The sequence below is a fragment of the Athene noctua genome, chromosome 4 (assembly GCF_965140245.1).
Source record: "Athene noctua chromosome 4, bAthNoc1.hap1.1, whole genome shotgun sequence".
NCBI classification, from domain to species: domain Eukaryota; kingdom Metazoa; phylum Chordata; class Aves; order Strigiformes; family Strigidae; genus Athene; species Athene noctua.
Window position 1 is genome coordinate 51,467,527 of NC_134040.1, and position 13,010 is coordinate 51,480,536.

Below are 13,010 nucleotides of genomic sequence, written 5' to 3' on the forward strand. Positions count from 1 at the left end.
AAACACCACCAGAACCCTGTGCTTTTTTTGAAACGTAGGAATTCCTTTTAAAGGGTCAGAACTGACTTCCTGGTTTCCTTGTTAAAAAAAACCCTGAACATTTACAACATCACTAGATGATACTTGTTAAGTGCATCAGTGATGACACTAGATGCTGGTCACATAATGCTTTTCTTGAGAAATCTTACGGAAGAGGGGAGTCTTGCAGGAATTCTGGCAGTGCCTTGCTCAAGATAATGCAGGGAGTTTTTGATGCCTAAAAGCATTAAGTCAGGTCTTGGTTTTGGATTATTGTGCCAGTCGAAAAGAAGTTGTAAAGGCAACATTCATCAGATAGTCGCTTGGGCATATGCTAACCTGTGTTAAGAGCTGCATAGGCAGAAGTATTTGGAATTTGGTAAAATTTTGAGGGGGGCTGAAGAGAGAAGTGTGGAACTTCAGATCACTTACATTTCGAATACAGTAGAGAAGTTGCATGTGATTTTGAGTAAACAAGTCTCAACTCCTTTGGTAAGGAACTTGCACAGCATTTTTGTAAATAAGCTGTGGGTTTCATTCCAAAATTGGCTTCATTTATGTGTATAGCTTAATCTTCCATTGGTCTCTCACTGTGTTTCTATTCTTTTAGGAGCAGCAGTTCTTGAGTTTAGCACCTATTCCTTAAAGGGTTTATAGGTCTGTGTGATTTTCAGGTTCTCTGCAGAGAATTGTAAAACATGTCTTTGCTTCAGCAAGAGTAAAATCTTTGTATGCAACTACAGGGGTACAGTTTAACTTCTCACAGTGCTGGATATGTAGGTACTATATGGTAGCAACTGGAAACAGAATGATCTTTTTAATACCAGCCATTACCATAGCATAGCTTATAAAAAGTCATAAAATACAAAGCAATTGATAAGCTGCATAAAACACATTTGATTATTCTAGCAATGGGATAGAGGAGGCGCTAGAAGAATCGTCTCATGAACCTGAGCCAGAATTGGAATCTGAAACCAAAACTGAGGAGCTGAAAGCTGAAGTAGAAGAAAAGACCCTTGAGGAGCTAGAAGAGAAGTCTCCATCTCCGCCTCCTGTAGAACCTGTTTCTCTACCACAAGAACCACCAAAGGTTAGTTAAAATTCATATCTGTGCTTCTAGGTGCAGATGGTAAACCAGAAGATTTGGTTTTGAACTTAGCCTTTGAGTGGCCAAACTGTTACCTTTTTTCAGTGTCATGCTGTATGAACAGCTAGACTTGAACCCCAAACTTGTAAAAGTGCAAAGTTTCACTGAAAAAGGAAAGGAAGTTCTTTTTAAGTGCTGCTCAAGTCACCTATCACAAATTTAATGCTCTGCCTGTAAAGTGTGTGTGTGTGGTTTTATGCATGCGTAAACCTTTTTAAATGTGGAATTAATATATGTTAAGAAAACGCCTCAAGCTACCACCACCAAAAATCTCATATAGTGGGAACCACTGCTCTTCCTTGAAAAAAAGCATAATGCATTGACACTTGCAAAATTGCTGGCAGTATAGGTTCAAAATCAATATGGGGGCATTGACTGTCTCCCTTAGAGGCAGGATGCCTAATCTTAAAAACCACCGGGCACACCGTGCGTCGTCTGGTATGGCTACACTTAGGTAGTTTGAAAGAGATGAGAAGAACCAGTGAAAGCTGGAGAGAGGTTATTTTCTAGTTCTGGTGTGTCTCCTGGTTTTGGGTTGGTGGGGTTTTTTCCCAATCCTTTTTCTCTTTTCCATTTTTACTTCTAAGTTCTGGCATCCACTTTCTTTCTTTGTGCAGAAGACACTTAACACGACAGGGTGTTCAGCCCTAGGTTTGGTTACCTCATGGAAAGCAGTGATCTGGGGATGCTGAGGGAACTGGGCTCTCTCTGGTAGGGATAGTGGGCATGGTACACACTTGCTCCCTGCTTTTGGGAGTCCACAGATGGCTAGAACTGCAAATCCTTCTGTATCTTCGTTGTAATGCCTGTACAACAATTAATTAATAGTCAGATATGAACCAAAAGTGTATTTTCAGCAGACGAGTTTCCCTGTAGGAATGTCAGTGGTTTGCCATGATTAGTAGCCTAGGTTTGTTGCATTTCCTGCAGGCTTTCTCTTGGGCTTCAGTGACCAGTAAAAACCTGCCTCCTAGTGGTACTGTTTCTTCCTCTGGAATTCCACCCCATGTTAAAGCACCAGTCTCACAGGTAACCCATCTGTGAACACCTTGGATTGTCTCATTACTTCTGCAAACTGCTTCAGTTCTTTAAATTAACAGATCAATTTGTTTGACTTAAATTGCACAAATTAATTGTGTCTTAAATGTTAATGCACTCACCTTCTGTCGCAAGCAAAGGCACGTACACATAACAGGTGTAACTTTGGGTGATGGTGACGTTAAAATCTGTTTGTGTGGAAACAGGAAATCACTACTGAAATTTTTTTGACCTATCTTAATGGGATATGGTTTGGTTTACAGGGGAAAAAGAAAACAATTCCCCACAAAATGGTATTTTTCTAAAGTGTGTTTGAAGGGGGTATTTCATTTGTGGAAGTACCCCAGCAGTAAAAAGGGATAGCACCATTTCTGAGAAGGTGCAAGATTGCCTTGTAAGGCTGATGTCTACAGAAGTATGCTGGATTTCATTATCCATTATAATTAACTTGTCACGGAACCCTGTACCAACTTATGACTGTGAGAGGAATGGAAGGATTCACATTTCCTTGCCAGGGCAATGCTATCTTCCCATTCCTAGGTTGACTGGGTGAGGAGGGGAAAGAGGAAAGAAAGTTTGACCGGGTGATAGCTCATGTCCTGCACATGCCAAGCTGGTGTGAGACGGTCTGAGACTCTCAATTCAGCTGCCTCTATCCATATAAAAACCCTCAAAATAGAAAATGTATGCTTTAACCTCTTCTACTGACACTGTATACTGAAGCACTGTATGTCATGGTAGCTCATGTCCAACCTTTTTAAAAGACTGCAATTTTCAGTAGAGTGGCTGGGGTATTGCAGCTGTTGTTTTTGTACTGGTTTCTGCTCCATTTTTTACTGACAGAGAGGAGCCTGTTTAGGATTGCCCTTGAGTTAAATGCATGTTAAAAAAGAAAACAGGAAAAAAAAATGTACAAAAAACCCCACCTTGTATGGCATTGCTTCTGGTCTGACAGGGCTGTCATGGAATCACGTGTTGGCTCCATAATGGGTTGGGAAGCCTGTCTGTCTTCATCAGCCTCAACAGGGCTTTGAGCATTTAGGTGATATTTGAGCTGTAAAAACTGTGATTTTTCTAGTACAGAACAGATTTTCCTTAGGCAAAACCAAAATTGGTTTTGATTTATCTGCCATAGAGAGGGTGGATTTTTGTAATATGACTGCAAAAATAATTTAAAACTGTCTGTACAAGAGAGGAGAATATAACTTTTAGATGTCCCCTTAAACTCTTTTGTGTTGTCTGCAGCTTGTCATGCTTTCTGCCTTTTAGATTGCTTTTGCTGTGACTTCATGTTTAATTCTGTGTGGAAGTTTCTGAACAGTACCAAAGTGGCAAGAATTTAAACCCTCTGCTCTTTTGGAGACAGAATTAGTCAATTCTTAGCTCCTTTTCTTGCATGCTTTTCAGACATGGTATACAGAAAGCTAATAGGACAGGCACCTGAACAATTTCTACAGTGGGTTACAGTACAGATCAGTAGCAGCTTTTTCCTGTTCTGTTGGATCCAGTAATGCTAGAACCTGTGCATGTAAATGAGGACAGTAGATTGCAGTAGTGGGTGGGTGGCTCCTTTGGGATGTTGTTCTAGCCAGCATCAGTGATGTCACAAAGCAGATGTTAACTGCCCTTCTAATTCCTTTTTTTGCATCGCTCCAGTTTTTCCCCTGTCTTTAATGAAGTTAAAAATATAATCTCTATAGTATTAATTCAGAACGTCTCAAAAGACTGCACACATACTGTGTTGGATATAAACCAGTTCCTGTTTATTCACAGCTGTGGAGTTAAACAGGTCAGCATTTTTTGCTCTTTTTCTTCTAGTGGACAATTAGAAATCAACCTGCCTACACTGATATATCAGGCCTTCTCTTCACAGCATTTTCAGATATTCTGACTTCCCATTTGCATTAACAGATCAGCTGTTGTGGGGTGCCGGAGGGGCAGAGGCAGGCAGAGTGCTCCCTGACACTTGTCTCCTGGCTTGGAAGCAGCAAGTTCAGGGATGGATCTGTTTGTAGACGCTGCATTCTCTCACCACCTTAAATCTGTTTGGACTCTGGATAGACTCTTCTACAATCTATAGTGCCTTTGTGGCAGAGGTTGATGAGTGCCTTTAGTAAGTTATGTGGTCCACATTTACCTCAGTGTGTTAGCTATCTGAGGTATGCATCTGACATAGCTACTGGGATTCTGGTGAGATGATGTGGATTTTTCCTGTGTTTCATGTGAAGTGTGGTTTCTTGCTTGTTTGCTTGGCTAGTTGGTTCTTTGCATGCATATATTTTGATTGTGGCAGGCATCTCACTCTAGAGAAACTTTTAAGCCTTGTAAGACTTAAAATAGAATTGTACCAGCCTTCTCTTGCTCTTTGTGTCCCATCCTCCTCTGTTTCAGGGGGATATTTAATTACAGATTTGGTGAGTAAAGGCTGACTTGTGGCTGGTTTGGCTGTCATTGCTAGTAGCATTGCTGTAGCAGAAAGAGGTCCCTTTCCTTCCTCAAGTGAGCTCCTGAAGAGACCATGTCACCTTTTTCTTAACTGTTCTCAAATCTCCATTAGACTGAGGTTTGCGGCATACCTGACTCCTGGGCTGAGCGCCCCTGTAGTCGTTTTCTGTTGAAATTCTTACTCTGTGCCTGAGAACGCTGAGGCAGTCCCTCTGTGAAAGGGATGATGCTGATTAGAAAGCACCTACTGCGTCTGGCTGGCTGTTGTTTGGGTAGACAGAGGGTACTTGTGTGATGTTCAGTGAAATGCAAAGCAAGCGGATAAAAGTTAACTGGTGTTTGGGATTGACTAGAAGGACACCAGTGACTTACCAAGTCTTTGCTGTGGTTGAGGGAAGGACTGAGAATTTAAGCATGATAGCCATAAGTATCGAAGAAAGTGGGTCTGAATGTATCAAGTTTCGCTTTTGAGGTATAAATTATAATGCAGTAAAGGTGTGTGACTAAAAGATGGCAGGAGGACTCCAGTTACCCATGAGGAGGTATAATGGAAAGAGATTTAACAGGAAGGCTGATTTTTCTAGCTTATTCTTGGAATTGAAAAAATGATCCTAGAAATGCTGGAAGGACAAGCTAATTCTAACGAGTGATAGAAAGGCCAAAACATTTATGTTGTGTGTTAATACCTGCATGTTTCATGAAAAATACAATTTTTTTAGTCCTTAAAGGAAAATAAGGGAGATGTTTAACATAAACTACTTCTCCACAGCAGTCTGGGCCTGTAGCCATTGTCCTTGTCTTTAATCTTCCTTGGAGGCTAGTGTTCTTTTTTGTGTTCTGAAGGATAACTTTGTTTTTCTAAGATAAGAATCCAGCACAGCAGCAGCTGCTGGGCTGTTGTACAGAAAATGGAATTTTAAAAATGTTGGAAATAGCTTCAGTAACCAACAGGCTGCATAGAAAAATTTTTTACTGTTCTGTCTCTTCTTCTCAAATTACCTTTAAAAGCATTTTTTGCTTGCCAAAAATGGAATAGGTGTTCTAGTTCCTGAGAATATGAAGGGTGTACTTCGAGCATCACGGTCTTGACATCAGGAAAGTTGAAGAATATCCTCAGCAGGTAGTCTGTAGAAATTGTCATTTCATGTGGCTTTATTGTATCAGACATACTACGTTTCTGAGGGCTTTTGTTTTGTTCTCCTCTTTCTTTTTGGTACTTTCCTTATAGTTGTTCTGCACTCGAGGAAAAGAATCCCTCAAGGATTCAGACAGAAAATGTGATTTGCATATCTTTTCGTGTTCATCTAAGACTACCCCCTAATCCATGACGTTTGAGCTTGGCATGAGGAAGCTTTATTTCATCTATCTGGGGTTTTTAGTCGGGTCAAGGGATTCTTGAATAATGGAGTGTTGGGGTCTCAATGCCTGGTCAAACATGGAAAATTCACCTTAGCCATGTTTTGGGGAGACGCTCTGATTGAGAGATGTTTGCTTTGCACCTTTTAGCAGAGATAACTGAACACTGCAGTCCTGGATTGGTACAGAGGAATTTATAGAGGTGAAAAAAATGTATTCCCAAACACATCGACATGGATGTATATCTTCAGGAGTTTGTTTTGTGCATGCTGCTTATCTATGTCTTGTGTTGTGGGTTTTTTTGATTTTGGTGAATTTTAGGGGTTTGGGGTTTTTTGCTGGGCCGGTGTTTAATAACGCATATTCTCCTCCTGTTTTAGCCAAGAGTTGAAACTAAACCTGAAGCTCAGTCTCAACCTCCTCGTGTACGTGAACAACGTCCCAGGGAAAGACCAGGTTTTCCACCCCGAGGACCTCGACCAGGTAATGTGGATCAGCTTGTGTGTCTGCTTGGGACTAATTAATGAGCGGTGTCTCCTTGGCGGGTGTTGTCTGTAACTTGTATTGTATTTGGAGTCCAGGCTGGTGATGAGTTGTTGCAAAAGATCAGGCATTACTTCCAAGCTTCTGTTTTGCTGAAATGTTTTTTAATAGCCAGGCCACTTGCTTATACGCTTGAGTACTTTTCATGTGGCTTGATGCAGTTCTAAACAGCTGGTATGGAAGTCTGATGGGGTTTTTTCCATGTCCTCTAGTTTTACTGAACCTTGGAAGTGAGAGCTCTAAAATGTCTGTTGTTGCTCTTTGTTTTGGAAGAAAACCTTTGCACTGTGTCAGCCTCAGTCGGTTAATAATTTTATACGTATTTTTCCATCTTGTGTAATTGTCTAAAATACCATTCTCATTTTGGCTGTCTCATTTTGCCTTAGTTTATGAGCAGCCAGCTCTCTGCATTTTCTTACTCATATGGAATATCCGAATCTGTAGGATGGTCTGGCTAGAAAACATGCATGTTACTTGACAGTTGTCAGAAGCGGTGTTGAGAGGCAAAAGCCTTCTGAGTTGCATTCACCAGTCCAGCCTGGTCGGTTGGCAAACCCCAGCACAGTGCTGGGCAAAAGCAATCTTGTCAAAGGCCCAGAGTTAGAGGTTGTTGATCAGTTCATTGACTTCCCTAAGTGTGGAAAGAAGTGATGAGTTCTAAGTGGAGGGGTGGTATTTGTGGTTATTCTGAAGTGATAACGTGAGCTGGCGGAGCACTGCCTGCAGAAGTGGTTAAGTCTCAGTGACTCTAAGCTGCTCCACCAGCTCTAGCTAAAATTGATTCTAATGAAGTTTTTAAGTAAGTGCATGCCAAACTGTGGGACAGATCAGGCTTAAAAGTACTTTTGGCTTTGATCAATGCAAGTGTGTCTTCACTTGGGGACAGCACTGAAACTGAAAGAATTAAAGGCACTGAGAAAGAACTGTGACATCTGCTACAGGTTAACATTTCTTGGTTCTTTAATAAGTCATCTGCAGCAGGGAGCAAAAGCTGCAATTTGTGACTAACTCAAGTTGCAGATCTGCATTTCGTCTACTCTTGGATGTAATACAAGTCATACAGAAAACTTGTAACGGAGCCCGAGTCTTTTAATTCTGACCTCCCTCCATGGGGAGGTGACAGAGGAAGGAGAGAAAAAGCTGAAATCTCAGTTGACCAAATGGTAGAGCTTCAGCCCTACGGTCTTACTCTCTGAGGAAGTCAGAGAGTTGTTTTATCTGCTGAAGGAAACCTTTCAAATGAGCTAACAAGCTTGTTGTAAATGGGCTTGTAGGGGAGGATGAGGAGAGGAAGAGGTACATACCTCCACTGTAATACTTGAGGTACAAAAAGGGGTAGCAGTGTGCTGCTGTCACACTGCGAGGAGGCAGGTAATGGTTTTGTAGGGAGATACCAGGAAAGATTTTATCTTGCCTGCTACTAAGCATACTAATACTTTGGTTGAGCTGGAGAGACTCTGAGGTACTCTCACTTGTATTTGGGACAAAATGGTGGAGGATGAAAACCAGATAGGTGACTGGAACATGGTTTTTAATATGAGTGCTGAAGTAAGGATACTGTTACTGTGCTAAGGAATTGATGAAGAGGTGACTTAAATCCCAATCTTTTAAAAAGCACGTTTTAATATGTAGTGAGCTCCTCTTCAGTATAACAATTTAAGATATGACAAGAACCTCTTAAACTTGCCAAATGCTTTACTTAACATGGAGTTATTTAACCTAAACAGGGAAACCAGATGAAAAGAAAACAAATACTTTGTGGTATTATTACAAAATTGTCAGGACTATGTAAACAGGCAGATAGTATCCTCCTCACTGTATCACTCATGGTAAATGTAAGCTCAAGAGTTGAAGGTACAGATTTGTTTGGGTGAATGTGCTTGGTGCTGTTCGTAGATGTATTCATCCAAATCTACACACATCTTCTAACCTCAGCTCTGTCTTCTCTTTGTTGACGACAGGGAGAGGGGACATGGAACAAAATGAGTCGGATAATCGTCGGATAATTCGCTATCCAGACAGCCACCAGCTCTTTGTTGGGAACTTGCCACATGATATCGATGAGAGTGAACTGAAAGAGTTTTTCATGAGTAAGTAGCAGTTTCAGCTGCAGAGGCTAAGAAGAAAAACCGTGTTGAAAAGTCATGTAATGTTCACTTAGGAGCACACGAGAATTTTTATGTGATGTAACGCTACAGGTGTTGTCTGGAACAAATCAGGGGTGGTAGAGCTGGCACTGTGGTTTTTGATAACATGGCTTTTCCCTTGTGTTTTCTCAGGCTTTGGAAATGTGGTAGAACTTCGCATAAATACTAAAGGAGTGGGAGGAAAACTGCCTAATTTTGGTTTTGTTGTATTTGATGATTCTGAGCCGGTCCAGCGAATTTTAGTTGCAAAAGTAAGTATTGGCATTGAGTAGCCATCAAAGGATGGACTGAATGCCCTAGGCCCCACATAGTGGGGGTCATCTCTTAAAAAACAGCAGTTGTAAGAAAAACCTAGTTTTGGCATATTCATCCTGTCAGGGGTGTTCTGTATCTTACAAAAGCTGTGCCAGGGTTCCTCAAACCGCATCATACCGAATTCAGGTTTTTTTACCTCTGCACATAGACATCACGTGGAGCTCAGTGCTTATTTTTAGAGATCCTTTTAAGGTGAAAGTCACGTATGTAACCTTTTGAAGGACATCACATGGATCTCTGAATTCTGCATCCTGGGGCTGAAAAAGAGGAGCAGGGTTATATGCACTGGTGGCTTGAGGAATTGGAGAGGAGAAGGAAGCAGTTTTCATTTCTAGTATGTGGGAGTGCGACCTGGTAGAGCAATTCTTCAGGAACTTTAGCCCTGAAGGTAAAAGGCTAAAGCTGGCAGTGGAGAGGCTAAAGACAACCCTGCCCTTACTTGAGAAAGGCATTTTAATTCCTTGCATGCCAAATTAATTTAAAAACGCCATTCCATTTACTCTAGACCTCTAGGGCTAAGGTTGTGTGCTGCAGGCAACCATTAACAGTTAGTTTTTATCTTCCACATGTAAGTGAAGGTAGGCTGAGGCATGCAGCGAAAGAAGCGTTTTCATATGCCTTGTATAAATGGACTCTGTGAAATGGTGACTAATGTGTGCATTGAACGCTTTTCCCTATAAGCCTATTATGTTCCGGGGTGAGGTGCGCTTGAACGTAGAAGAGAAAAAAACAAGAGCCGCTCGTGAAAGAGAGACCCGAGGTGGAGGCGATGATCGTAGGGATATTCGGCGCAATGATAGAGGCCCTGGGGGTCCCCGTGGAATAGTGGGTGGTGGCATGATGCGAGACCGTGACGGAAGAGGACCCCCTCCGAGAGGTGGCATGGCACAGAAACTTGGCTCTGGACGAGGAACCGGGCAAATGGAAGGCCGTTTCACTGGACAGCGTCGCTGAAATCTCCACTGTGGGCAGACAGTCTTGGCAGTGGTACATTATCCATCGTGTTTGCATTCTTGTTAATTTTTTTTGGCTTTGGAATGTGACACAGCCCTTCTGATCATTTCTTTGATGTGAAAGCATCCTTTGGTTTCCAGTTTAAATTGAGGTGGATGTTCTTTCCCCAGTTTCACAACAGGAGTCACACTGTTAATTTATAAATGTAGACTTGGAGAATTGAGGACTGAAAAAAAAAAAAAAAAAAAAAGACCGGTTAACTATTTGCAACAAAAATGAACTAAAGGACATGCCCAGTAGAATTCAGGTCCTTTCAGTCAAAAAGCCTCTGCTGCACATTTTGTGTAAGTGTTACTGTTTCTGCCTATTACTGTTGGAAACACAAATAGTGCAATTGGAGAAGCTTGCCTTTTTTTTTTTCCTACTTAGAACACTCGACTCCAAACAAACTCGTGTTTACGCACTCATCAAAATGCACTAATGGGTACTCTGAACTCATTTATACTGACATCTGCAGGAGGCATCGGAGGAAAAAAACCCTTCATCCTCTTACTCAGACAGAATAGCTTGTGAAATGATGCGGGCATCTGATCTGCTTGCTGTGACCAACATATGTACACACACAAACCTTAATAAGACTACAAGTTTATTCCAGAAGGAATCCATTTAGCTGTAAACTAAACAGAACCCAGAGTTTCAGTCGTAGCCCTGAGTACGCAACAAGTTTGATAGCTCACGTCAGATTTTTCTATCTGCCCCTCTTCAGTACAGGGATGGCTGCTCAACACACTCCTCCTTCCCCTTTCCCCTTCGATAAGCATTGTACAGTGAAATTTGTCTTGACTGTATTTGAGTTCTCTGGTAATGTAATAAGCATGATGGTGCCTTCTATGAATACATCATTCCAGTCTTGCTGGTGATTTTGTACAGTATAGTGTATGAATTACTGTGCTGCAAAGCCAATCGGCTGCAAAGCATTTAAAGGAAATCGTTGAAAAATTGTATTAAAAAAAATTGCAGTATCTTTCAATCAGTAAACGTTGCTAAAATTATGATCCACCTTGCTCTTCAATTAACAAGTTCGCCTGTTTTTTTGCAGAGGGGGGGAAGGGAGGAAGAAGGCATCCGAGTAGTCTCCAGGTTGTTTGTTTTCTTTAATCAGTGTCAAAGTTAAAGAAAACGGAGTTGAAATCTCTCTTGGACGTGAATTTCAGAAGTCAGTCAAGGAACGGTGAATGCTTTTGGCCAGCTCGTAATTGGTAGAACTGAGCATCCTTTGTGAGGGTGAGCTTATCAAACGAGGATACTGCAATTTTCAGAGAACAAAACAGCAGCTCTTTAAGTATTTGCATTTTCCAGTTGCACTTTTTAAAAACTCTTACTCATTTTGCACATAACTCTCAGCTGAAGTTGACACTTGCGTGGCTCTGGACGGAAGGCTAGAAAGGAGACATCCTCTTCTTCAGTCTGACTGGGGTTTTTTTCCCGTGGAGAGGTCTGTTTCTGGATGATGTTCTGGAGCACGTTCCCGTGAACAGCAGCTGCAGCAGACAGCACAGCTTGGCTCAATGCCAGGGCGTGCAGCAAGCGCCCAGCTCCGAGGCGTCAGGAGTCAAAGGGGGGTGTCTGGGTGCGTCGGTGCGAAAGTGTGACCACTTAAAGCTGCTTCTGAGCACGGAAGACCTCAAATAAAATAATTGCAATTTCAAGCAACAGCAGATAGGGCGTCATAGCAATCTGTCTCTGGATTATGCAATCATTTGCTGTTTTCGAGTAAGTTGGAGGATTATTTTTCTGATACGTTAGGCAAAGCGAAGCGGCATCTGTCTGTTTTCTCCCAGACTTGAGGTCTTCTGTGTTCGATGGTAAGTCTTGCACTATTTTCATACACGTTTTTTTCCGGGGCGCATTTCTACCAGTTTTCATTTTCATATTTCAGTTTTTTGTTGAAGGTCTTACACTTTTCAGCTGTTACCTGGAAATCTATAGTACTTGAACTGCTCACCATACAGCAACACTACTTAGGTTTGAAGCCTTGGGACAAATTGCTGTCATCAGCAGTTTGTCACCAGTGGGTTTTGTGTAGCTTTTTTTTTTTTTCTCCTCCTTCTGTAGTGCTGTGGTGTTTTGCTGCCACCTGATTCCTTTGTTTGGCAAATGGCCCTGGGAATAATCTCAACTACAAAAAACAGAGTATTAAAAAGAGCTACTGAGCCATTCTGCTTTCTGGCTTGCTTCTTGTTTAAGTGACATGAACAACTGTTGGAACGTCACCCGGAGAAGTTTACATGGTGATAGCTCACCTGCTGTACTGTGGACTCGTACGTGTTCTCGACCCTCTTGATAGTAAATGTACCTCTTAGAGCAAAGGAAGGGATTCACTGACCATTACTGTTAGTTGCTGATTTGTGGATGGTGGGAGTATTTTGTCATTACGGTTCTATTTCAACAAACTTGGCTGACCATCTTGGCTTTAGTAGGTATACAAGACAGTGGATTACCATCTTTATTGCTGTAACGTGTCAAGCATTATATGCTAGTAGATTCTAGTTTAATTGTTGCAGGTGGAAAGTATTTTTACTTTTTAAGTTTCCATTCTGAATGTGTTTTGACTAAACATACCAATAAACTACTGATGTCTGCAGCATTTATCCATGTCCCTAATTCTCTTGAATGCAGGTCACCGTAGAACACTGTCATCCCTTGCTGTACAGAAAATGCTTTTTTTATAACATCGTTGCCAGCTTGTCAGGTGGCGGTGGGAGCCGTACTAGTGCAGTGTCACATACTTCGGTTGAAGTGGTTGACTTGAGTGGTGTCAGTACGCTCTGGTTTGTCATGGCAGCGTGAACTCCTTCCCTGGCTGGCTTGAGAAGACACAAGGGTTGGAACCCTGCCAGTGCTGCTGAGAAGCTGTCCTGGTCCCCTCACGCCTTGTGACGGGTCCTGGCTTGGGTCGCTCCGGCTCCAGAGCTGAAAGGCGAGGAAATGGGAAGTGGTTGGTCGGTGTTGCGGGGGGCCAGCAAGGCACTGCCCGCAGTGCAAGG

The 13,010-nt window shown here is 42.0% G+C and overlaps 1 protein-coding gene across 2 annotated transcripts in view; it reads left to right on the forward strand.

The window, feature by feature from the left end:
* The window catches only part of G3BP2 (G3BP stress granule assembly factor 2), a 29,422-nt gene extending 16,815 nt beyond the window's left edge, over positions 1-12,607 (forward strand). Inside the window, exons 7-12 of one of the 2 annotated variants that reach the window (XM_074905356.1) lie at positions 928-1,108; positions 2,096-2,194; positions 6,385-6,487; positions 8,509-8,637; positions 8,827-8,945; positions 9,691-12,607. In XM_074905356.1, coding sequence (XP_074761457.1) covers positions 928-1,108; positions 2,096-2,194; positions 6,385-6,487; positions 8,509-8,637; positions 8,827-8,945; positions 9,691-9,963 — 904 coding nt within the window. In that variant the 3' untranslated portion in view covers positions 9,964-12,607. The remainder of the gene's footprint in view (positions 1-927; positions 1,109-2,095; positions 2,195-6,384; positions 6,488-8,508; positions 8,638-8,826; positions 8,946-9,690) is intronic. The other variant, XM_074905357.1, reaches the window with a different exon arrangement.
* The last annotated feature ends 403 nt before the right edge of the window (positions 12,608-13,010 follow it).